Source organism: Hibiscus syriacus, unplaced genomic scaffold (assembly GCF_006381635.1).
Source record: "Hibiscus syriacus cultivar Baekdansim isolate YM2019G1 unplaced genomic scaffold, ASM638163v2 tig00112383_pilon, whole genome shotgun sequence".
NCBI classification, from domain to species: domain Eukaryota; kingdom Viridiplantae; phylum Streptophyta; class Magnoliopsida; order Malvales; family Malvaceae; genus Hibiscus; species Hibiscus syriacus.
Window position 1 is genome coordinate 2,655,495 of NW_024063319.1, and position 27,671 is coordinate 2,683,165.

The 27,671-nt window shown below is 32.7% G+C and overlaps 1 protein-coding gene across 1 annotated transcript; it reads left to right on the top strand.

Moving 5' to 3' along the window:
- The first annotated feature begins 14,371 nt into the window (after nt 1–14,371).
- Nucleotides 14,372–21,829, top strand: LOC120178966 (vascular-related unknown protein 1-like). The gene is made up of 4 exons (XM_039184712.1): nt 14,372–14,782; nt 14,882–14,959; nt 15,058–15,246; nt 21,668–21,829. Exons 1-4 carry the CDS (start codon nt 14,423–14,425, stop codon nt 21,827–21,829), a joined length of 789 nt encoding a protein of 262 aa, XP_039040643.1. The 5' UTR covers nt 14,372–14,422.
- The last annotated feature ends 5,842 nt before the right edge of the window (nt 21,830–27,671 follow it).

Here is a 27,671-nt window from a genome sequence, read left to right on the forward strand (position 1 = left end):
GTTTTTCATGTGTCTATGTTGAGGCGATTTCGTCCAGATCCAGATCACATCATTCACGTTGATGAGGTAGAACTGAGACCTGATTTGACATATGAGGAGGAGCCTGTTCAGGTTTTAGAGAGGGATGAGCGAGTTCTTCGGAATAGGCGTATTCCAATGGTCAAAGTTCAGTGGAGTAATCGTAGCCCCTCAGAAGCTACTTGGGAAACATTGGAGTCAATGGAGTTTCAATTTCCGCATCTATTTTCATAAGGAAAATTTCGAGGACGAAATTTCTTGTAGAGGGGGAGAATTGTAACAACCAAGAAATTTGAAAATAATATTTAATTGAAATTTGAGTTTTTAATTGTGAAAATTGATAAATTTTGGGGACTAAATTGAAAGATTTTAAAAATTGTAGCTTGTTTTAGAGTTAAATAAAATTCAGGGACCAAGCCCTGAATTTACCCAAGAAATGTCTAAAAACCATGTTATATACGTGGTTTTCTGTTTCAAAAACAGAAAACCATTCCCAAAATTCCTTTCCCAACGCCCATCTTCCAACCACGATCCCGACGCCGTCCGACCTCTGATCGTTGATTTGAAAACACCACCGTGTTCATCATCGAGCGAGGAACAAATCCCTTAAATTAATTGAAGTGAAACGCTGCCAAACGTCGTGAAATTCAAGTCAAAGTCTCGACGTTTTTTTAGCTCCATCGCCGAGGAAATCTTAAATTCATCGCCGATCGTTGCTCCGTTTACGACACCTCCTACACCATCGTGTTCCTTGTGCCGTTCCGAGTCCACCAGTGTCCTCCTTTTCTCCGGCAGCGGCGGCACGTGTGGTGGTGAAGCAGTCAAAGTTTTCGATTTGATGAAATCGATCTCTCTACCGTTCAAAAATTTGAACCGAGCTTTGTAAGTATCTCGAAATCGCTTAAAATAATTTTTAGAAATTTTTCCGTGAATTTAACGCTGCCGTAAGACGTCCCACGCGCCTCCACGCGCCGCCACTGCGCGTAGGGAAGGTCAAAATGACCGGTTTGACCGGTTTTTAATCGGTTTGACCAGTTACAACCCGACCTGACCCGTTGACCATTGACCGAGTGACATTTGAGTAATTATTTTGAAACTGATGACATATTGGGAATTAATTCGAAAAGGGTGCTATTTTTGTAATTTTTTTTAAAAAAGCTATTTTCGTAATTTTGAAAAATAAAAGTTTAGTAAATATTTTGAAAATGGTGCTATATTGGTAATTAATTTTAAAATGGTGCTATTTTCGTAATTTTGTAAATAAATAAATAAATAATTTCGTAAAATGGTTAACCACTTTGACTATAACTTTGACCGGCTTTGACCAGATATTAAACAGCCGTTAATCTTTTCCGAGAATACCTATCCTGATATTTTTTGACGTCCCGAATCCGTTTTTGGGGTTCGTTTCACAAAATTCAAACCCGAAAGTCTCCAAATCATCAGTCAAACTCGTTGACTTTGATTTTGACCAATAATTCAAACTTTTGGGAGGTCATACTTTATGTTTTTCGACGTCCTGAATCTGATTCCGAAGTCCGTTTTGTCAAATTCTGACCTGAAATTCCCGAATCGAGCTTGTGAACCCAAATAGGCTTAGTATTTTAGTATTTTGATTATTTATTTGAGATATGGTTAAGGAATTGATTAAGTAAGATATTTTATGAAGGTACTCGTGTTTCACCTGAGCGAGGATCAGTCAGGTCCGGTGTTGTCCGTTCATCATATCAGTCCGAACCGCGTAATACAAGAATTACTCGTAGGTTTCCGTATATGATTTAAATAAAGATTAAGATTTTTTATATATATTAGGATTCCAATATGGATTTTTTCAATTCGTATGATCTAGCGCTGCAGCAGAGCGTGATCGACAAACCCAGTTCCCTATCTGATTCCCAGACTGTTACAGGTGTGTTTCCTGACAGTGTTATCTTACTGGATTAAACTATCATATGAATAGTTATATGATATGATATTTGACCTGAATTTTTATATGATACTTGACATGGATTCTGATCTGTTACCTGACCTGAATTTTTATATGATACTTGACATGGATTCTGATTTGTTATCTGACCTGATTTATGTTTTAATATTTTTAATATATATATCCGTTATAAGCGGAACATGATTTATTTGGGGGTAATGATGGAGGAAGTATACCTGGAGGCTCCTCTGCTGTGTGCTCAAGGCCTTACTTACCGGCTCCTCTGCTGTGTGCTCAGGGCCTTACTGGACTTGTTGGTGGGTGTATGGTTCTGGGGAACCTATACATTTTGGACTTGACGGATGGGGGTAGTGTTCATATTTTAAAACATGTTTGATAATCGGTTTTACTGGAATATTTTATTCGTATATTTTTAATACAATGTTTGGAGCACACTAGGCTTTTTAGCTCATTCTGTAGTTTTTACCTTTTTCAGATAACAGCAGACCGTAAGCTAGCAGATTTGGCATCAGGAGAGATCAATTACTTATTTTGTATGAACATATATATCTCTATATGTTTTTTCGGTTATATTTGGTGACATGTATTTTCTATCGTTTTGGATATATATATGTATTATTAATATTTTGTTCTATATTATATTTAATGTTCTATAAGTTGTTAAGAAAAAAAAAACCCTCTGAATGGGACATGTGACCATTGGGTCTAACTTACAGACCGGGTCTAGAGGGTTACAAACTTGATATGTTTATTGTTTTTGTAGAAAAATTTTTCGGCTTCATTGACCTTAAGGAATAAATTAAGCCAAGCCACTACAATTGCGTCGACGCTTATACATGTACAAAGAAAATTGTTTGAGGATACTTGCTTCGGGCCATGGCTGAAAGTACAACATCCGGGTGGAGATGCTATGTTGACCCATTTGTTTCTTCAGACCATGACTAACGATCTACCCGAGAGGATACATCATGGTGATGAAGAGATATGGTTTCATTTTCCTCCGGCGTATACTTGTTTTGGGCGGGAGGTGTTTTGCTTAATCACTGGTCTATGCTTTGGACACGATGATGTAGGTCGATACACTAGTCATGTCGCCCGCCCATCATGGTTATCTCGGGTTTTTCCCGAGCTGGCAAAGGCGAAGCCGAGTTTACACGTCGGTGACTTGAAAAGATTATTTGTTAAAGATGGTTTTACTCGGATGGATGACATCGATGTTGTCCGAGTATGCCTTTTATTACTTTTGCATGCCGACTTTTTAGGTAAAGAGGCCAGACAACCTATTTCTGAGGACCTAATATTATTGGTAGAGGACCTAAATGCATGGAACCTGTTTCCATGGGGTTCATATCTATGGAAAGCTACCTGGAAAAAGTTGTCGTATGCCTTTGAGGACCGAAAAAGTTTGCATGGCCATGGTTCCAAATACACTTTGGCAGGCTTTATTTGGGCTTTTAAGGTAAGAATTTCTATATAATGTTTCCAAAATTATAATTAATTATTTAATAATTACTAATGTTTGTGTATTATATTGTTTGTATATTTGGATATTTAAGGCTTTTCCCAGTATGCGGACATATGCAATCAAAAATTCAAATGATATTCCTAGGGCTATTTCCTGGAGGAGGATCCGGTTGTTGGATTGGGAAGAGTTACTACCATATACGACGATGAATGATGTAAGTTAACACAAATACTACCATATATAAACAAGTTATTACTAGTAGATGTTTAACTTTGTTTGAGCTTTTATATTGTTAGGAGGCCAACTATCCATTACAGAGGCTGACACCCATAGAGGCTGATTTTTATCTACATGAGCGGAGCCAGGGGTGTTACGCTGACATATGCAAACTTGACGATGATATGCATTTGTTTCTTGATCGGTCTTGGTGGGGTGTGTTATTAGGGGTTGAAGACAATGGCTATTTCGAATGGGGGGGTAAGTCTTATATTCTTCTTATATTGCATTTTGATTAATTTTTTTTTTAAAATTTATGAAATTCACTAATATATGTATTTTTTTATAAAACAACATATTGATGCATGGGTGTCACGTCTTCTGATAATAAGGAAATTGAAGAAAATAAAAAATATGCGATGGACTATTATGCCAACGTCTTTTCACGTAGCTCACTTGAAGGATCAGAGAGACACTTCATATGTGTTGGGTAATGGAAAAGCTAAACTTTATCCTGCGTGGTGGGAGGTCGATAAGGTTAGTATTTATTTTTGAATATTTTAAAGCTGTTCATAAATAAAAATTTGATGTTCGCAATTGAATTATTATTTATGATTGTAGGTGTTTATCCCTGTTTTGAAACGTCGTCATTGGCTTCTCATCGAGCTTCAGCTCCCATCCTTAAAGATGATAGTATATGACAGCATGTTGAATTATATACTATTGTCTGATTTGAGAGATATTATTTGTAGGGGATGGAGAGCTCATTTGGCTAAATACTTGGATACGATTGATTATTGGACTAATTCTGGAAACAAGAAGCCAAAGAAGTTCAAAGTTACAATGATCAGAGACGAGACCGCGCCACAACAAACGGAGGGAGCCAGAGGGGATTGTGGTCCTCTCGTATGCATGTGCTTGAAACGTTTGACGATAGGAAGTAAACAGTTTCTACCTCCCACAGATAGAGATAGAGGTGCAGTAGGCTTGTGGTTTCGGCATTTTATGGCTAGAGCGATATATGTGAGATGTTGCCTATCTGCATTCGCGTGCTGAAAGTGTGCATAAACAATTGGTAAGTTTGAGCAAGTGTTGTTAACATATATACTCTTTGATGGTTTGAAAATGTTTGGTTAAGTACCTAGAATTCAATAATTTGCTGTTTGTTGGTTTTAGATGTGTAGAAAGTGTTGTTTGAGCAAATGTTTGGTTTCTCTAGGTTAATCCTGAAGTGAGCTGTGTGAAATTGATGTATTTGTGCATAAACAACTGTCTGGGGTACGCTTTTTTTGCTTGTTTAATTGATTTGTAAAAGTTGATTTGTAAAAATTGATTTGTTTAATTGATAAGGAAATAAGAATTATTTTTTGCTTGTTTAGTTGATTTGTAAAAGTTGATTTGTAAAAGTTGATTTGTTTAATTGATGTGTAAATAATTCTTATTTTTTGTTTGTTTAATTGATTTGTAAAAGTTGATTTGTTGTTTTAAATTTCAATCTGCATTATGTTGAAGGCAAAAAACGCCTGTTGAAGGTACACTTTCGTAATGCAAAAAATCAAATTCGCAACGCGGAAGTCAAATTCACGTTGCGATGGTTGCGAAAATCAAATTCGCGTTGCGATTTCGCGTTTCGAATTTGACTTTCACGTTGCGAATTTGACTTTCATATTGCGAATTTGACTTTCGCGTTGCAAATTTGACTTTCGCAACAATCGCAACAAAAAATCACAACGTGAATTTGACTTTCGCGTTGCGAATTCAAGGAAAAAACCTTAAAAAAGATAACAGACAACAATCTGATAAGTGATAACAACTGAACAGATCATAGCAATGTTCAAACTCAAGTTACTAATGAATGTCTAACTGAAATGTATGCATTCACACATAAAATACACATAATACAACGTTTGCATTTAAAAATCACCTAAGTTAATAAGTCTCAAAAGGTGAAGCCGGTTGTGATTGGGATTTTGATTGGAATTTTGATTTCCTTTTGCTTGGCACCATATGAGCTTTGGATTTTGATGAGGATCCATATTTTGGTAGAGGAAAAGATGATTGTGATGGCACTGGTGATCCACAGGTCAACCTTGTATGACCACTTTCCTTGCACCGACTACATATCGATATCCTCTTCTCTTTACCCTTAGACGGTATACGATCGTGATTATTTGGTCGGCCAGGTAGCATGCTATCCATGACTGGTGGTAAAACTGTTTGTAAGTTATCGGTATGTCCCACTCAGAAGGATGTGGAATAGGGTAGACAATCTCGGCACAAGTCTGTCGATATACTTATGTAGTGTAGCAATATCCATAGCGTATGCGCTTAAATCATCTTGGTTTAGATGAAGAGCAACTTTTATAACATGGCCACACGGATAACCAGATGTTTGCCATTTCATACAACTACACGTCTTTGCATTTAGATCGACAAGACAATTTAAGTTATTATCCAATACTTCAAACAAAGTGTTTGAACATAGTTCAACTCTCCATGACGTTGACTTCACAACACGTTTCGTTATCTTTTTTTCAGTCCATCATGTAAATTTAAATAAATAATACTTAGTAAAATATATGATAAGTTACAAATTTAAAGAAATAATACCTACATGGTTTCTTTTCTTGTAGTACCACTGTTGAATAGAGGCTCGAAAAAACTCCATTAACATAGTAATGGGTAATTTCCGGGAATGACGACTTAGAGCGTTGATTTATTCTGCACTATTAGACGTCATGAAACCATATCTTGCTCCAAGTTGATGTACTCTTGACCATCTTTCAAACCCGACATCTTCTAGTGTTTGAGCACATTGAGGCAAAACAAGTCTTAAACAATTTATATGCTTATTAAAATCCACTTCCCGATAAGCTTTTACAACCTTCCAGTATGTTCATTTGTGATTTTTTATACCAACAGACCTTGATTTTAGATTTCTGTACAAATGAACAACATAAAGTCCATGAAAAGCATATGGGAAACACCTTCTAACAGCGTTGTCAATTGAGTTTGCCCTATCGGATATGATTGCCAGATTGCTAATAGGACCTATGTAATCCCTAAGATACCCCATAAACCATGTCCATGAATAAGAGGTTTCAGATTTGCCAACCCCGTAAGCTATTGGCAATATCCCATTGTTAGCATTCATGGCTATTGCTAATAAGTTTACTCCAAGGTATCGACCTTTCAAATGTGCTCTGTCAACTACAATAACTGGGCACATGCAATTAATAAACGAACGAATCTACAAAATAATATACACAAGATATAATCATTTAAATGTGAAATGCATGTAACTAACAAAAATGCTAACAAAAATGAGTCAACAAAATTATATTGATTTACTAACCGCATCACCAATGGCGATAAACAACAACTCAAAGCGTCCATCTCTATCTGTTTTGATATGAGTTACCGACCCAGGATTTTTTAACTTTAAATTGTGACAATAAGCTTGCAGTTGGGCAAACGATGCCTCTGGAGACCCCCTTAACAATTCCAAGGCATAACATTTGGCTCTCCAAGCTTGAGAATATGAGATACTAATCTTGAACCGAGCATTCATGTCAGTCATAATTTCATGTCCCCGATATACCCTATCATTCAAAAAATTAACTCAGCCAGAAAACCACCCAACACCGTTTTGTTTGCCTGTCTATGGTGAGGAAAAACATGGGTTCTTGAACATGTATGTTTATCAATAAAAGTCTTAACTTGAAACATTTCTCAATCTTTTATCCTCTTTGCAATCATAAGCCACGTACAGTTTTTGTCAATCATATAATTTGTTTCGAAACGATCTTTGCTTGATTTGTTAACTTTTAGTTGATAGCCATCTTCCACACATTTCGTATACTAAGCTATCTTCAAGTCTTCATTTGTATCAAAAAATCATCTTTCTTGATACGAATAACTTTTGTGTAACAATCAACTGCTATTTTTACCAACTCTTCTTCCTGTAGCTGAAGTAATTCTGGCATATTCCAGTTATACTCCCGTGGCATTTTCTTATTTTTCTTTTCTTCGGGGACTTCTTCTTCTTCTTATTTTTCTTCTTCAGGGTTATATGAATTACATAATGGATGTTCAATATGTTCATTCACAGTCGTAACTTCCTCCTCATTATTATCAACAACATCTTCCTCGGCAGCGGCTGTTTCATCATCAAAATTCGGGTATTGACCAATATCAAAATCATTTCATGCAGGGTCTGTTTCTTCTTTTGAAACATCATCAAAATCCAATTATTGACCAAGATCAAAGTCCGGGTATTGACCAAGATCAAATTTCGAATACTGACTAGTACTCATAATTTTTTCTGTTGGCTCATAATCGTCTAACTGGTCAATACGAAAACCGAAATTTGGTGCTGAAAGTTGATTGGGATTTGGATTAAGAAAAGGTTGTGGGTTTTGAGATTGTGTTTGGTATTGGAAATGTGGTGAAACAAAATTTTCTTGGTGATGAAATTGTGGTGGAACCATTAAATTTTGAGGTTAATAACAACGTTGTACATTGTGAGCTCTATAAACTGGGGTTGAAGAACTTAGTTGATTACTACCCGCTACTGACCCATCTTCACTACTTCTAGGTTCAACAACATACAATGTAACATCATCTTCTTGTGAAACACTAATGTAAGCAATGAATCGTTCAACATCTTCATTATCGGTTAACAAATAAACTTTACCTTTTCTCTGATAAGATAGCCTAAATCCACTTAGAGGCTCTAAATTCAATTTCTTTGCAACACATAACATTAGAGTTTCATAAGTTAACTTTTTTAATGACAGTTTTAGTTGAAGATTCATGGGTAAATGCATATATTGTAAAACACCATGAACATTCTCCCATGACCCTCCAAAACACAAATCTATCCAAACATGATCGACGTTAGATGATTTTATTCTACAAATTGTAAATTAATTTACTAAAAAAAATGAGCTATAAACTACATATCATCACTAACTTAGAGAAAATCATACCTTTATTAAGTTGATAGTTGATAATTTGGGAGAGAAATCATTGAAAAATTATATAGAAATAAAATTATGTAAAAAAAATTAGAGATTGGGAAGGATGTCGTTAGATATAGGAACGGATGTCGCCGGAAAGAGTGATAGATGGAGATGGAATGAGTTGCGATTTAGGGATTTAGGTTATGAGTTGTTGTTGCTGCATAGTTATATACCCAAAACATTTGTGTTGTGAAACTAAAACCTGTTGCGAAATTAAAATTCGTGTTGCGAATTCGAAAATTGAGTTGCGAAAACAAAATTCGCGTTGCGAATTCAGAAATCGAGTTGCGAATTTGAAATTCAGTGTTGCGAATTTGAAAAATCGCAATGCGAATTTGGAAACTGAGTTGCGAAATTGGAGTTCGCGTTGCGAATTTGTTGGTCATTTTCGCAAATCCAAAAAAAGTTCGTTAAATCGTATATTATAAGGCATTTTCGGTCATTGAAGTTATTTTCTCCTAAAAAACTCTTTAGCGGCGTTTGTATAAAAACGCCACTAAATCACGAGTCTATAGCGATATTTGAATAAAAACGTCACTAAAGTACGAGTCTATAGCAGTGTTTGTATAAAAACGCCACTAAAGTACGAGTATTTAGCGGCGTTTGTATAAAAATGCCACTAAAGTACGAGTCTATAGCTGCGTTTGTATAAAAACTACGAGTTTATAGCGGCGTTTGTATAAAAATGCCACTGAAATATAGTTTTTAGCGGAATTTATTCTAAAAACGTCGCTAAAAATGCCGTTATAAACCCATTTTGTTGTAGTGATGTCATCAACTAATTTAGATGGTAACTTTAAAAAAAATCTAAAAAAATTACTTACTGATTATTATGTAAATCACCCCATCTTAAGGATGGTAAATGGGTGGGCGGGTGTAGATTTCTCCTTTCCCATTTCTATACCCATCTAATATTTTCATGTTCATCATCTACCCATCATTTAAGACAGGTAAAATTTTAATTCCACATCTGTCCATGCAGGTACATTCTCAAATCAACTCCACCCCCACTATCCAACTAGATATTTACTATTCATTTCGTACTCGTCTATATTTGCTCATATCTGTTAAATTGAGATAGGAAAAACGATGATCTTCAATTCTAAAATGTTCATACCCTAACATTTGGTTAAATTACAAGTAATGTCCTATAAAATCTTAAGATTAACATAATAGTCTCTAAAATTATATATAAATTCATAATTGTCCAAAATTTATATGGTAGGTAGTTAGTGGACGAGCGAATGTGGGAGGATAAGGTCTTAAACTGCTCACTTACCCATGACAGATATGACTTTTTACATCTACACCCGTCCACTGTCCACTAAACTTTTACCTATATCCGCTCAAATTAAAAAATGTACGGTTCGAAATCCACAAAATTGTATATGTATCCCTACCCATCTTCTTAATTAATCTTGAAAATACCCTAGTATATTCCTATTTAATCTTGAGAATACTTATTTTTTCCGATTGGTTTTGTTTTCTTTCAACATTTTCCTTAATTCAGTTGTGGACTAGCATAATGATAATAACCAGTGTTTTTAAAACCGGACCGAACCTTAAACCGGTGAAGGTAATGGTTCTCTAGTTCACTGGTTTAACCGTGGTTTAACCAGTTTATATAAAATAATATTTTTTTAAATTTTACATAATATTCAAAGTAATATTAATATACACAGAACTACAGAAAAACGTCTAAAGAGCATAGAAGAGAAAAAATAAGAGAACAAAACAATCTCACATGGCTAAGAAATATAGAAGAGCATCCCAACTGACTTCTATAAATAATAGAGGTAATTTGGCATTCAAAATCATGGAGCCTTGTGTTGAGCATAGAGCGAACTATTCTTTCGCTTCAATCGAACTCGAATTTCAGGCTTCAATCGAGCTTCTGAATTTTTTTTGAGTTCGAGCCTTTTCGAGTTCGAGTTTCAGCTGAGCTTGATAATTTTTAGCTCGTGAGTTTTTTAGTCGAGTTGAGCTTACTTTTAAAGTTTTCGAGTTCGAGTTGAGCTTAGCAATACTCGAGTTCGATTCAGCTTGTTTAACAAACGACATCGTTTGATTTAATTCTTTTAAAAAGAAAAAAAAACAGCGATTCACATTGGTTTTGCCAGTTTTCAGCAAGTTCACACCGGTTTTACCGATTTTCTGTCGGCTTATTACAAAACTGATTTTGAAAGCTGATCAGACCGGACAGGTAATTAGTTCTCGGTTTAACTGGTTGAACCGGCCGGTCCGGTCCGATTTTGATAACCATGATAATAACAAATTATGTATGTATTAATATGAAGAAGGGAAGTCGTAATAAAAAAGAAACGCAAGGTAAGGGTGTAGGGCCAGTGGCGAGCTTGCAGATGGTGCCGGAGCAGTATCATTCATGGGGTCACGTTGTTGCTTTCATCGAAGGCTATGCCAATACCAAAGACAAGTTGGCTCAAGTCCTACACCTTCAGTATTGCCCATTAAATATTAGAACGTGAAAAAAGAAAGAGGAGAAAATGATGAGGCTTGGAGGTCAATACATTAAAACCCTAAATTTATTATGGGTTGTATTGGTTTCAAGTCAATAACAGTCAACCGATGCTATTGAAAAATGCCTTTTTTTCTTCTTTATTTAGCCGCCTAAAATAATTAACTAGTCAACCCTAAGTTATTTCCTTTTGTTTGCTTCCAAGTTGAAACTTTCCTCCCTGGCAACTTCGATTGAATTCCAGGTTTTCTTGAATTTGTACAACCTAAATTTCATAAATTTTCTCAACGTGTATATATATATTTATCATACAATTAATAAAAATAAATCATCAAGTGATCTTAGTGGTTAAAAGTATATTATTCTTTTTAGATATTCTAGATTCGAGCAACGATCTTTGTAGGGTATATACGTTTTACCAATAATTAAAGAAAATTTTGAACATATACTATCTTATAATTTTTTTAGAGTAAAATAAAATTGTTAGTCTTCGAATACAGAAATCAAGCCTAGAGACTATAATTATTGGCATAATACAACATAATATATATGCATATTAAGTTGTGCATAAAATCTGCTGGTCCAAACTTTATATAAAAATTGGGCATAGCGAAATTGAATTACTGATCGCAGCCCATTGAACATGTACATGTCACTGTCATTAATAAATCAAGCGTACTACGTCACTGTCATTAATAAATCAAGCCCAATATCACATATCAAAATTTGGTGCACTAAACTAGGTTTTTTTGGGTCCAATAACACAATCCAAAAAAAATTGACAAAGTAAGGCAAAGACAATTTTATTTTGGGCTCTACAATATTTTTTTATGGTATTCATAAAACTCGTCACGTCAATGTGATTAATTTTAATAAAATATAATTTTTTATTAAATTTTATCACAATAGAATAAAAGTTTAAATAAAAAAATATTTTTTATTAAAATTCATCACCTCGACGTGATGAGTTTTTAATCACCGTAGCAAATGCTGTTGATCCCAAAATAAACTTTCACATGCCCTATTGGACTATTTTTATTTTTATTTTGGGATATTGAGGCAAAAAAACCACCACTTAACTATGTTTGATGGACACAGCCCAACATCAATTCATCCCAATATGAATTATGGATTTTAAACTGGATTTATGTTTATTGGATTTTGATATATATGATACAGGGGATAGAATGAAATATTTAATGCATTTTTTAGAATTTTTTAGTATGATTAATAGTTGAGTGTTAAAGAATTTATTTGTAAATCACAATGAATGTAGATTTAATCGTTAGATGACTTTTAAATATGATTTAAAGATACAAGATTCGTTCACTTTTAAGTAATAGCATCACAATCTCAAATCAATTTTAAAAACACTTTAACACCTCTAAATTGAAACTTCGAAATAAATATCAAAACTATGCAACAAAATCATAAAACCCCTAATCATTTTGGACTAAAAGTTTCAAATTTCTTTAGAAATTTGTTTAGTCAACGACGATACCAGATACCAGTATTGATGCTGGTTGTCGACCGTTGGTTCTTCTTTTTTTCTTTATTTCATTTTTTAGTTTTTTAATAAAAATAATTTTGTCTTTGTGGCGCGTTTTTCTCTCCCTTTGTGACATATTTTTCGTTTTCTTTATGTTTTGTCATGGTTAGATTTGACGATGTCACGACTGATCAAAATTATGCCAATTTGTAATCCTGTTGATCTTTCATGTTATGGACCCTCAGATTGAATTTGGATGCACGATTTTACGTTCGTGAATAGTTTCTCAAGACGCTCAACTCTGATTTGCGATTCTTGATGGTCTTTCAATAGCATAATTTCCTTTCATGGTTCGTTTGCCGATGCAATCAAATTAGTTTATATCTATTTTTTTGTTTGAGTCCTTTGGTTGGATTTTTAACTTTTTTCATTTGTGGTCCTTATATGATCTAAAGTGACTAGTTTCAATGTTATAGAAAAATGTCCAAATTATATATTTAGTTTACAAAGATAATTATAAACTCTTATTATAATTTTAAATACTTTTATTTTTAATAATACTAGCGTGTTTTAATAAATCACCTTTTTACTATGACATACCAAGGACAGCAAGCCCAAATACCTCTCATGATCAAGAGGCGCAAACACCCCTAGAGACAACCCAAAAATTCTGTCAAGTTTGCCGGCATATTTAGATTCTTAAGAGATATACGTGTGCAGGATTTTTATTAATAATTGATAATATATTCGTCTTATATACACATACAACTATTTGAATTCAAGATCTTTAGAGTAAACAACATCTCTTTTATTTCTGAGAACACTCAATAATTTTAGATCACGCACCTTTAAAATTATAAGCACGATCAACGTATATGAGAGAAAGGAAGAAAAAGTTCTTGTCATCGAACCAGTTAGTACTACATCACCCAGAAAATTATGTTTACATTTAATCATGCACAAGTATGTACAATTACATCTAATCAAAGGAGAGAAAGAGCAAGCAAATGTTATCCACTAAACATTAGGTGGGGTTTGCTTTATTAGTTCAAACCTTTTGATCTTAAGTCCAACTTTCAGCATTATTGGTATAAAAAACCCAACATTAATTGAATTTGGCTCAATCAAACACATTATTTCCAAAATTGAATGAATACAAGATAATATCTATTCATAATTTGTCTTAACTATTGATATCACACACCATGCAGACGCAATTGCTCGAACCTAGGTCCTTTAAGGAGAATAACATTTCATTTACCACTTAGGTTACTCAATGAGTTCATGACATAATTTTATAAATCTTCAACAAATTAAGGTGATTGCAAAGCATTATATCTTCTAAATCCTCTCAACTATTTGACAATGAACGCTCAATCACCTAGTTACAATGGTTGGTGCTCAAATACATAACCTCTAGGAACAACAACAATTCTTTTACTCACTGAGATAAGATAATTCGTGCATTTATTAAACTTTTATGATGGTGAATCGTTAATAATGTATAAAATCATAAACCGTTGATACATTAAATATTGTTTGAGGAAACTATGAGTTATAAATTGTAATATTGTGTTGTAACCGCTGCTTTTGACTTCCATCGGCCCACCTTGGCTACACCAAGATTCTTCTGCATTGTGGGTTCCATTTTCTCTATATTATTTTCAGAATTAATCTATATATATATATATATATATATACACACACCCATGATTAAGAGCCTCTCCATCTTTTCTTCCCCAAGAAACTAAACCTAAAATCTCTAATCTCTAGTCTTGTTAGATTAATGGAGAATAAATCTATTACTTCATCAACACACAAATCCGTTGCTTCCAAAGGAACAACAACTGCAACAACCAAGGAGTCAGCCGAAGAAAGTGGGTGGACTGCTTACTTTCAAGATTTCTCCAATCATTCTCATCATCCAAAAACCTACTCTCCTGGTTTCAGTTGCGGCTCTTCCTTGATCTCCGATGCCGCCACGACGGCTGTCGCGCCGCGTATAATATGCCACGAAGACCGTCGTGTGTTGGCCTGCCCTTCGACAGTTCCCAACAAATTGAGGTTCAAGAAAACAGGAACCAAGAAAATCTGTGAGGATGATTCTTTGGAGGATACTGCTAGTTCTCCTGTTAATAGTCCGCAGGTGCCAATAACACACGTTTTTCTGCATTTTTTAAACTTCGATATTGCTTTTATCTTGATTTGATGCTTAAAAGTAGTGGTCTCATAATTTTTTTAGTAGGTTAGAAGTAACTTCAAATCAAATGATATGAATCCTAGAAAAAGAGAGGAAGAAGAAGATCAAATGCATAGTTCCCTGGTAATTATACTTATATATTTAAAAGAATATTTATTAGTGTTTTCTTTTGTTAGAAAGTTGACCTAACTTATTGATACCGGAAATTGCTGATTTTATAGGTGAAGGAAATTAATGGTTCAAAAAGCTATTCCCAGAATCAGATTGTTGAAGAAGAAGAAGAAAAGGAACTTAAAATTGATATTGGGATGAAGAAAAGAGGGTTGTGTTTAGTTCCTTTGTCAATGTTGGTTAGCTATTTTTTGTTAATTTCATCGTCTCTCTCTCTCTATGCACAAACAAAATTCTATGTTAATATGTTAACTTATCAGTGTTTTTCAATAATATAAAGTAATTTAAGATAAATATTTTCAGAACTATTTTTATTTTATATACCAATCAGATTTTGGAAAAGAATTATATTTTCTTTTATGATTGAGTGACAATGAATTCGTATTAGCTTCTCAATGTTTGTTGATGAAACCAATATGCATATTGTAAGAGTAATTTATCAGTTTCACTAATCAGGTATAAACGTGTGTGTATATTAAGTTTATTAAATATAAATACGTGAAGCTTACGCCTAATTATTTGTTTATTATGGCCGGGAAGCACCAAGGAACTAGTGGTCCTGCTAGTGACGCGATAATAGTGTTTAGGTAGTTGACGTGGCATGTACTCTTGGTGACAGAATTGCATGTATTGGTCCATTATAAACAATGTCTCAAGAGATTCACATCACACTAATTAAGGACTTCAAATTTTATTTAAATTTTATACTTTTAAATAATGAAATATATTAGGGTTGTCACCCGTACCTCCCCGCATGTAGGAGATAGGGATTAATTATGTTTTTTTTTTATTTCTTAACACTAAAAAAATATTTTAAAACTAGATAATAATATATGAATAATTGTGATATTATATATTTATGTCATCTAGATTTGATTCCTGTTAAATACTTTTATCGACATTCAATTAATATTTAAATATTATTAAATAATATTTTCAGAAAAAGGGCTGCAATGGAAGACCCCTCCATGTGCACTAACATTAAAGGCAGGTGAAGAAGCCAAAGTTGTTAATAACATTCGGCAAAAAAACACGACAATTTTATTCTTCTAGAATTCATTATTATTTAATCTATCACAGATGAATAATATTAGTTTAGTCAAACCTCATTTTCTAGAGAACTTCTGTTATACGACGCTTAAAAACGGTTAAAAAACGGTGTGACATGTTAAACAAGTAACCGATTAAAATTTAGACCGGTTATGTTATATCATTTAACATTATCAAGTACAATAATATATTAGGTAGCGCTTATATAATATAATAGGTAACGCTTATATTGACATATTTTCTAACTAAACAGATATATTTAAATCGGTAACATTACAAATTTACCTATTACATTATAATTATCGGTTTTGATGTTTTTGGGATTGATACAATTTTAAATGTATCGATACTTTATGCGTGCACCTCGTTGTGCTTTCATTTTGGGAAAAAAGTATCGACACATATTTAAAGAGTGTCGATACATAATGTAAACCTATTTGCTAATTAACTAGTATATTTTTACCGGTTACATTGTAAATTTACCTGTTACATAATAATTATTGATTTCGATGTTTTTTGGATCGATACTTTTCATAAATGCATCGACACTTATGCGTGCACCAGTTTGAGTTCTTCAATCAACATTTTCAATGACACAAAATCCCAACAAAAAAATAAAACTAAAACTGACCTAACTTTATCCTATAGAGATAATAAGAGTATATCATAAGTTTGCGTTGAGAGATGTTTGTTTTTGGGTTTTTGTTCTTTGAGAAACTTATAACATGGTGGATTTCTTATTGAGTTTTGCTTAAAATATCCAACTTTTTGTATTAAAAAATGAAAATTCTGAAATAAAAATGACCACACAAGCACATTTTTTTATTACCGATTTTGTCATTTCGAGACCGATTTTGTCATATTTTTACTTGTTATATTGTTATAGATCGGTACATTTTTTATAAAGTATCGACACTTTATCGGTGCTATAACTTATTCTCTTTTAAATTCCAAAAGTGTCGATACTTATAATAAAGTATCAACACTTTCAACATATCTAGTAGTTCTTTACCGGTTTTGTCATTTCGAGACCGGTTTTGTCATATTTTTACCTGTTATATTGTTAGGGATCGATACATTTTTATAAAGTATGGACACTTTATTGGCGCTATAACTTCTTTTCTTTTAAATTTTAAAAGTGTCAATACTTATAATAAAGTATCGACACTTTCAACATATCCGGTAGCGCTTTACCGGTTTTGTCATTTCGAGACCAGTTTTGTCATATTTTTACCTATTATATTATTATGGATCGATACATTTTTATAAAGTATCGACACTTTATTAGCGCTATAACTTATTCTCTTTTAAATTCTAAAAGTGTCGATACTTATAATAAAGTATCGACACTATCAACATATCAGGTAGCGCTTTACCTGCTTTTTCATTTATAGACCGGTTTTGTCATTTGTTTACCTGTTATATTGTTATAGATCGATACATTTTTATAAAGTATCGACACTTTCAATATATCTGGTAGCGCTTTACCTGTTTTGTCATTTATAGACCGATTTTGTTATTTTTTTACCTGTTATATTGTTATGGATCGATACATTTTTATAAAGTATCGACACTTTCAATATATCCGGTAGCGCTTTACCTATTTTGTCATTTATAGATCGGTTTTGTCATTTTTTTACCTGTTATATTATTATGGATCAATATATTTTTATAAAGTATTGACACTTTCAATATATCCGGTAGCTCTTTACCTGTTTTGTCATTTATAGGCCGGTTTTGTTATTTTTTACCAATTATATTATTATGGATCAATATATTTTTATAAAGTATCGACACAAACCGACAAGCTAAGTTTGCCGGTTGCCAAATTTTTTAATATTTCTTCATGATTTACACCTATTACATTATTATTACTCAATATTTCCAGTAACGCTAAACCGAATTTATCAAATATATTTTAATGTATTTAGTAACACCGTATATTAACTGTATATTAGTCCGCCTTTCCGGAAACAACCCCATTTTCTCAGGATTTTAATTTTTTATTTTTAAATGAAGACGACCCCATTCAACGAATACAAAACAAGAAGAAAAAGAAATTATTATATTGAACAATTTTTTGTTTAGGTTTTAATTTAATTCGTATAAAAACTATTATACAATTCCATGATGATTACATATGTTCCTACTATAAATTTGTACACAATTTTTTTTATTTTTTAAACGATTATTATGAAATAAAATTTGAAAATATAAAATATTTTTTTTCATTATACCATCAGTACGACATAATCTAATTTTTAATTATTTATTTCAGTTCGTTCTGGAAAGGTTGCTTTGTTGATATGAAAAAAAAAATTCAAAAGCTACGTTGCTACATAAAGAGAGACCTATATTACTTTTAAAGCTTTATTTGTCGCTATGTTGCAAGGCAAATTGTGGAATATGTCAACCTGGGATAATACCGTTATACGTCATGTTGTTTGATTTAAATTTTGGAATTAATTTGATTTAAATTAAAGGGTAAATTATATTAGGCTTATTACCAATAAGGGTCTAAATTATACTTAAATTCTCGAATAGGTGTCTAAACTATTTTTTGACCAATCCAGGTGCCTAACGTTTCAAACTCGGGCCGTCAACGACGGTAATTTCCTCCGTCAAGTAACACGTGTTACAATATGGTGATTTTGAAATTTATTTTTAAAAAAATATTATTATATTTATAAAAAAACCATAATATCTCAAAAATTATAAAAAAACTCCAAAATACCTAAAATCCCTAAATCATATCCTTAGGTCTTGTATGTAGTTTACCCTATTTTATTTCACTTTGATTTTTTCCCACTTTTGTCATAAGTTAAATATTTAATTCCGTTGAAGCACGCCATTGATTCTTTTCTATTTTTTTTTTACTTTTTTTCTTAATTTTTTTAGATTTCAATTATCTTTTCATTTTTTATTCAGCGTAATACGGAATATCTTTTTCTTCTTAAAAAAATTAATATTTTTCTTTCTTTAATTTTTAATTATTTGCAGTAATTTTATTTTTTTGTATATACACACACACATATTTACTATGTTTTAATTTTATTGCTATTTTATTTGGTATATGCAACTCTTTTGCATTGCTAATGTATACTAGACTTAAACAAGTTCTTTTTGTCGTAATTTACTTTTTCTTAATGTAACAAATTCTTAAAGTTAAGTAATTTGGATCAATCTTTAAATTTTTGCCTAAACCTCAAATTTTCACAATTAAGATATCCTATAATCGTGTTGGTATCGAAAAGGCAATTCGAGGGTGATCATCCTTACTCATTTGTAATCGACTCCTAAATTTGACAATTCTATGGTAAGACGTAGACCAGTAAAATGGTAGGTTTAAGGTGTCCGAACTACCTAATCTAAAAAACCGACGACGACTCCATCACACACGATCCAATTCGAAACGTGAACTTGTAACCACCCGAGGTACTGTTGCGACAACATGTTAAAATCTTTCCCTAAAAAAAATCTAATTTTCCAAATTTGACAGTCGTCACAAAAGCTAAAGTTTTCAATGAATGAAGTGGTCGCCAATCAATCCCAATGATGGAAAGGCTCCATTTAACCAGAAGATAAAAATATTTTAATTTCTAGTTGATTGGATGATTAACAATAAAAATGGTTGTCCCTTTTTCCAATATATATTGGGAGTAAGGGGGAGGTAAGATAGTAGGCTACCCCCAACACCAGGTTGAGAGTAGCTTCCGTAAGAGACCTACGAATTATGAAATACCCTCCGTGGGACTCGATCTCACGACCTCAAGGTTAAGAACCTTGTGCTCTACCAACTGAACTGGATGGTCATTTCTGATTAACAATAACATATCATAAAATTTTAACGTTTAGTTTCTATTAGACCATCATGTCATTTCCTTGTATTTTAGTTTGATGGTTTTTTAGTTGAAAAGATAACCAAACTTCTCATCTTTTTCTTATTCTCTTTCTTTTCTTTGGTTTACACTCGTTAGATAACCTTCTAATCTTCTCAAATCCTAATCGAAACTAAAAAGTTAAATCCTTTTGAGCCACCATTTTTAATCATTGGATTGATTGGAAACCAAACTATGTTGATCTTCTGATCAATGAATCCGGCCTCTAATTTTTTTTATCAAATCGAATATAAACGAATTCAAATTCAGATTTTTCTGATTGAATTTTTAGGATGAAGCTGACACCTCTAATTAAACGGTAGCAGGGGAAGATCATGGTTTTAATCCTTTTATGTGCCACAATCATAATAAAAGTGTCTACTAGCATTGTTGGATTATTGAATTAATAATACTATTCCAATATTATTGAAAATTACAGTTAGTGTCCGATCAAAGAAACAATTTATTTTTGAACCACATATAGTGGCTTTAAGTGGATTAGTTCATCAATCAAATTTATCAACAACCGCTAATGATGTGATTTGCGATCGTTAAATGGTAGATCAAATGTCTATAACTCAATAGCAACATCGTTCTATACACAGAAAAATAATGCACCTCTATATAAACAAATTAATATGCAAAATTAATATTCCTATATATCTAACAATAATTAATTAATTAATCATATATTTTATAACCATATACAATACATATATATTTTTTTCGTATTTTTCATGTATGATTCACGTGTACCATACATAGTCGAGGGATTCGACTCAAACTTGAAAATCAATCTAATAATTACTAAAAAATTCGAGTTATTCGAGTTGTATTTTACAACCCGAACTCAATTCAAATCGAGTTTTTTCAAGTCGAATCGAATCGAAAAAATCGGTTTTTCGAATTTAGTCGAATTTTGTTCACGCCTAATATGGATTACTATTAGTGTAGGTCATTCTCATCTCATTGTTTTTATGTGATGAATGTATCTATCCTCCAACTATTACCATTGAAAAACCATCCAACGAAAAAACATGTCCACATGTTTGTACGATCGGATCATCGTTTTTATTGTCGTAATGTTAACTTTTTAATCTCTCATTGCAAAAAAAAAAAAAGCCTAATCTTTAGATTAAACCCTTTGATTAAAAGGTTGATATGTGATTTATATTTGATGTTATGTCAATATCAAGGCATATGTATACACATTGATATTGTTAGTGAATTGTATGGTCATGTTTGCATCTTAATTAATAAGATGATCACATCTAATGGTTTATTATATATTATAAATTAATTTTATATCGAATAATATAAACACATATCATTTTGCATAATCTTTTATCCTATTAATGCTATACTTGGTAGGAGTATTTTTTTTATGTTTTAGTACATGAGTTATAAATAAGGGGCGTTAAAAAATACCCGGCCATGTTGACCAATCGACCCGAATTAAAAGAACCAGGTAATTATTTTTAAAAAATATTCGATTGGGTCGGGTATCCAATCCGACATTTTTCGGGTCGGGCTAAGGTCACAAAATAACATTTTTTCGGGTACCGTTACCCGAATACCCGGTTATATCCTTTTGTCTTTCCAAATTGTTTCTGTACAAATGAAGATATTTTCTACCAGAACTGCAATTCTTTGATCATGCTTTTCTCTTTTCTTGTATTTGATTCCAGTAAAGTTCTTAGTTTGGAATTATGGGTTGTTTTTATCTTTTTAGTTGTTGGCGTTGTTTGTTTCTTGGATTTATCTTTTGCTTGCTCCGGTCCTTGCCTTGGCTGCTTTCTCTTCCTTGAACTTGGATATTTCTGGGAATTCTTATTTTTCAATTGCAGTAGGAAATTTCTGCAACTTTGAAGATACAATATTTTTGCTTGCTTAATTTCTACTACTATGCCTTTTCGTTTTTGGGTGAAGTTTGCGTTTTAAATTCAGTGCCCATGGAGCTTTAGATTCTACAGGCAGATTAGTCGCAGTGGAAATGAAAATTTTTATGTTAGGAACCGGGTACCTGACTTGTAAAATCTGGATACTCGTAACATCTGGGTCAGGATATAGGCCGGTCAATCAACTACCCGAAGACCCGGATACTAAAACATTGGGTATTCGAAAATTTGGGTATCTGGATTTGAACACCCCTATTGTAAATAATTTATTTGATAATTTTTAATTACTCATATGATTTAATTTAGACAAAGAGAAAGGATATATATTGCTCATTTTGAAGATGTACTATTTTTACTTATCGTTTAAATTTCAAGTTTAAATTTTTAATGATTTTCTTTATATTATAAACATTAGTTTTTGAATTAATGTTAATAATTAATTTTATTAAATAGAGAAAAAATAAATAATATATACAAACAAACACTATTGTCGGTGATGAAGAATAAACACCATCAACATTAACATAAAAATACATATAACAATTATGGTTCTTTAACGAACTGACCATAACTCAATTTTGAGCTATCTTCCGTGACTGTGAGATTCTTCCAATATTCAACTCGAGAGTTGAAAACAGAGATAAATCAACATGATAATCAAATAAATATCACTTAGATCTAGAGAAACAATGTCAAATCTAATCCTATGGAAAAAAAAGAAACGTTCTATAAGAACAAAGAAAACTATCCATAATTTTCGTACGAAAATGAAAAACTGATTATTACACACATAAAATAACACAAATCAGATCAGGGAGAGGAGAGGAGAATGAAAATAAAAGAATAAAAAGTCAACTGTGGATGATCGGTCCAAAATTAATATTATCGAACTTATTATTAACAATTTTAAAACTTACTATAATCATTCACGTAAAAACGAAACATTTTAGAAAATGATGATTGAAACTGAAAGTTGAAAATAGACGAGAAAAATGTGTACCAAAATTTTAGAAAATCCAATCACTATGAAAATATACATTCAAAAGTCAATGATTCAAACTCATAGAGTATCATTTGAATTTAATGAAAGTAAAACTCCATTAATCAACTAAAATGGACTGATTCAGAAGTCTATTGACTCGTTCAGTTAGGTTAATTTTAAATGATTATGTATATATCATATATGAACTTATCAGAGCCTGTGCATGGAAAACATGATTGGCGGAGCCAGGATTAGATATAGAGAGAGGCCGAAATATTAAACTTTTTATTAGGTATTTAAACTCACAATTCAGAAAAAAAAAATGTTTACTTTGTCTAATAATTAAATGAGACAAGGGCGACCCTCCCAACCCAGTTTGCTCCTTTCGCAATCGCTACGATGCGAACACCTGACCTTACTTAAGAGATCTAGTGGCTCATCCCGCTAAACCAACTGATTGTTGGTATTGGATTATCATTCTTTAGTTCACCCCTACTTGATTAAATATCTAATAAATTCTTATATTTCTTAATTTAAATAATTAGTTTTACGTTAATTAAAATATAATTAGATCAAAATCTATCGAACATAAAATAATTTTACAGGGTAGGGCCATAATGGAGCTCCGCCCCTGGTTGTTCCAATGAAAAACCAGTCACTTGTATAATCAATAGGCACCAAAATAGCCATTGAATAATAATACAACTCTGCCATGGTTAGTGACTTGTTTGCGTGATTTTCGGGCTTAGAATATAATCATGCCCCACCCAGACGAAAGGTAATTGATCAATTAAATTGATATAAACTGTTACGTCTTAGAAAAACAAAGCTAATTGAATTTCGTCATGATTAGAGTTAATATGTTCTTTGTATTGATTTTCTTTGGTCAACTAAAGAACTATCATCATGCATTTTCTCGACTTTTTCAGCAAGCTCTTTGCAGTTCGAAGAGCATCAGTTCTTGGATGTACATATACGAACTAGTTGTTTTGTTAGTTGAGTAGTTGTGTTGGTTTTCTGTCTTTTGTTTGTATTTTTTAGGATATTTAAATATTTGTTCCGATTGTAAAAGGGGCAAAACTAAGAATTTATTAAAATATTTTTTTATTTTTCATAAATACAAACTTTTCAATTAGGGAGTTTAATAAATTTTTCTTTATTTTTTTAAATGTATATCTTTTTAATATTAATTAATACTTAAAAATAATTTGTGGAGGTCAAGGCTAGTAGAGAATAAATATGATTAGTAGGTTCTTATGTTTGTTAGGCAGTTAGAAGAGCAGTTGTACAACAATTAGCTTAGACATATTGTATATATATACGCTACTGTAAACTTATTGTATATTGAATAATAATGAGGTAATCTTTCAAGTCTATCACGTGCATCCTTAGTTCCATTATTATTCTTAACAGCTCCCCTTGGCTCCCATGAAGTTCCGTCACTGAGCTGTAATATTTTTCGGGCTTTGATTTAGGGTTTTCATTATCATCCTTATTTTTCGTGTTCTGAAGATTTTCAGTTTGACTATCTAATACTATGTTTTGCTTAGCTTCCCCGTATATGTTTATTAAGCTGACTGCTTGGCCCGTTTTGGAATTAAATTATCCCTTTGAAAATCTAACTTTAAAACATATATCACTTAAATTTACCTTAAACAAATTAAGACAGCTGCGACATCCACATCAACGTCAATCAATACGAAAAATCAAAGCTTTAATTATACAAAAAAATTCATTACAATATACCTAAAGCCTAATGTCCAATATGCATTATCAGATTAGACGAACGAAAAACATTTAAGAATCGAACTAATATATCTTAAATTCGTCTACGCTTATTATATCAAATTTTATAAGATATATTAAAATAAATTAAGATTGCTTCTTTGTGGACAAAATTGAAGCAATTATGCAAAAAAAAAAAATTGATTCGCAAGTTGCACCTAAAGCAACATTTCTACTCACATAAGTTGGCAAGAGGTTAATAATAGAAACCAAAACTAAAATGATCTACAACCACCGTGAACAGAACAGTAAAGAAGACGGTTAAGTCTCCAGAACCACCAAAACAGTAACTAAGGAAATAGAAAGTAAACACATATATAGGAAAATTTACTTTTCATTAAAAGCCTAATTCAATACAAAGTATTAGTCCCTTTACATAGCCCAAATACAAAAATACAAAGCCCAACGAGTGTAACAGACTATTCGAAACTGATTAACAACCCAAGCCATGTCAGCTTACTTATATTATTTTAACATTTTCCTGGTTCTCTTCGTCTCTTGAACCTCGAGCAACGAACGAACTCCAAGGCGATGCCTCATCGGACGAAAAAGAGGTAGAGGTGTAGGCTTTGTCAAAATGTCAACAATTTGTTCAGCTGAAGTAACAAAATTAACCAAACACTGTCTTACTAAAACTCTTTCTCGAACAAAATGTATATCTATCTCAACATACTTAACTCAAGCAAGATGACTAGAATTGGCTTCCATGGAGACCGTAGATGAGTTGTCACACCAAACTATCAGTTTGATAACAAGATACAAACTAATTTCATTCAATAACAACTCAAACCAAACAACTTTCGAAACACCATTGGCTAGCCTATGATATTCGGCCTCCGAAGTGGACCTAGAAACCACAAGTTATTTCTTGGAACACCGGGACACATGATTGCCACCAAGAAAAATGCAATTACATGAAGTATAACTCCTATCTTCAACTGATGTGGCCCAGTCAACATCAGCATAACAAACAAGATCAAGAGCTCCAAATTGCTGAAAATAGAGTTCATAATACAAGGTACCGCACAAATACCCGAGAATTCGTTTGACATCACGCCAATGTGCTTCATATGGACTATTCATATATTGACTAAACTTATTGACAGCTGATAATCCCGTAAAAAGGCTGTATTTTTGTGCCTTTTTACTTAGGTTATTGTTTGTTTTAAATCTTATGTCATAACATTTATATTGCATTTAGGTCATGTAGTTGCATTTGGTGGCAATGTCTTGCTGCAACATTTAATTGTTGAAAACCGGTACTATTGAGGGAAAGGTCTTGCTCTTGTGGTGTTGTGTAGGCAAGAGAAGTTTAAGGAGAAGATGTGGCTACCATAGCAATTTGGAGAAGGAAAGCTGAAAGAAATACCTAGCGATTGTTGGATGAATGTTGTAGTGTAGAGAAGAAAGACTTGCCGCAGTAAAAATTGGATAGCATAATCTAGAGCAGAGAAGACAAAATAGCAAAAATATCTTTGCCATGCTGTCCAACCACGCGTAACTCACTTCCCTTGCTGTTAATTTTGGGACCATCTGCCACACTAATCGCCCATTAACGTGAGGATAATGACACCTAGGGTACAAAGAGAATTTAGGGCCCAAAACCCTAGAAAAATTCCCTCTATAAATACCAAAGGTACCCTAAATTTTGAGCAACTTTTGGAATATGACCTAAGAGAGAATGGTGGCTGCAACCAACCTCAATTTTCCCTCATTTTCATCCATTTTTCATGGTGTCCTTTATATACAAGCTTTAAAGGGGTAGCAGATATGCCATCGAGAGAAGCTAGCTTGCTAAGGCGATACATGGCGATAGAGCTAAGTGTCACGAAAACATCTCATTTAGGAGTATTCTTCTCCTTGTGCTCTTCATTCTTATCTTGTTTAGGCTTGTACTAAACTTGAATGATCTTTGATGAACTTAGCCACACCATGGACTAACTTATTTGGCGTTGGAATTTGTTTTGGTTGTTTATATTTTATGCGAATGATGGTTCGATGTTTTATGTTTAAGTGTTATTTTGCTCATTGTTTTCATTTCTCATGCTTAGCATTGTAAGAGCTTTTGAGAGATTGTCATTTTAAAAATATTGCCATTTTCTAAGCATATATACCTTGTATCGAGAGAGCTAGGTTAGATCTACGTGAGAAAGGGAACTAAATTGGGATGGTGAGATTTTATCCCGCCTTAGAGATAAAGAGAGGGTTTTAAATGACTAAAAGAGACATGACTTACTCGATAGGCTAATGTTGCAGTTTACACTGAGAGGTATTGTCGTATCATTAGTTTTTCAAATTCCTTGCTAGAGATAGTGTAGAAGCATTTTTAGCAAATCCTATCGGGCAACATACTCATAGGAGTAGAGACCATTCTAGGTATATAATATTAATTACTATAGTAAATCCATCCAATTACCCCTATAGAAGCTTGATTATGTGAGGTTGTCAATCTTATATCATTTTCCAGAGTTCAATTTACTTTTGTTTTTGCAAACTTTTGCAAATTACTTTAACTTTTTCCTTAGCATACTTTTACAATTTTGTTAAACTTTCACCATAGCATTCTTCACTCCATACTTTCCTCAACAATTCCACACACCTTATACATACCATCTGCCACAACATCTTATTTATTTGTTTATACCATTATATATATATATATACACTTAGATTTAGTTTGTGACACCCCTTGCTATAGTCTTCCTGAAAAGTTCCCTCCAATCCTATGGACACAATACATTTACACGCGAACAAGTTTTTGATGCCGTTGCTGGGATTGGAAATTGGTGAAACTTTTTTAGTTTAGCTATAACATAAGTTTGTGTTTATTTCTGTTTATAGTTTTACTTGTTAGTTTTCTTTATTTCTTTTTCATGTTTTGCTATTGCTTGACCCGAAGGTATATCAAAGAACCACTTTATCCTTTAGTTTCAAAGATCAAACATCTATTATTTTAGAGATGACATGCTCAACATGCTAATAGAGCCATGAACAATCCAAACCAAGGAGTTCAACGAGTTCAAGATCCTGTAGATCTAAATGTTGCAGCATTTCAAAAGAATGGACTTGTA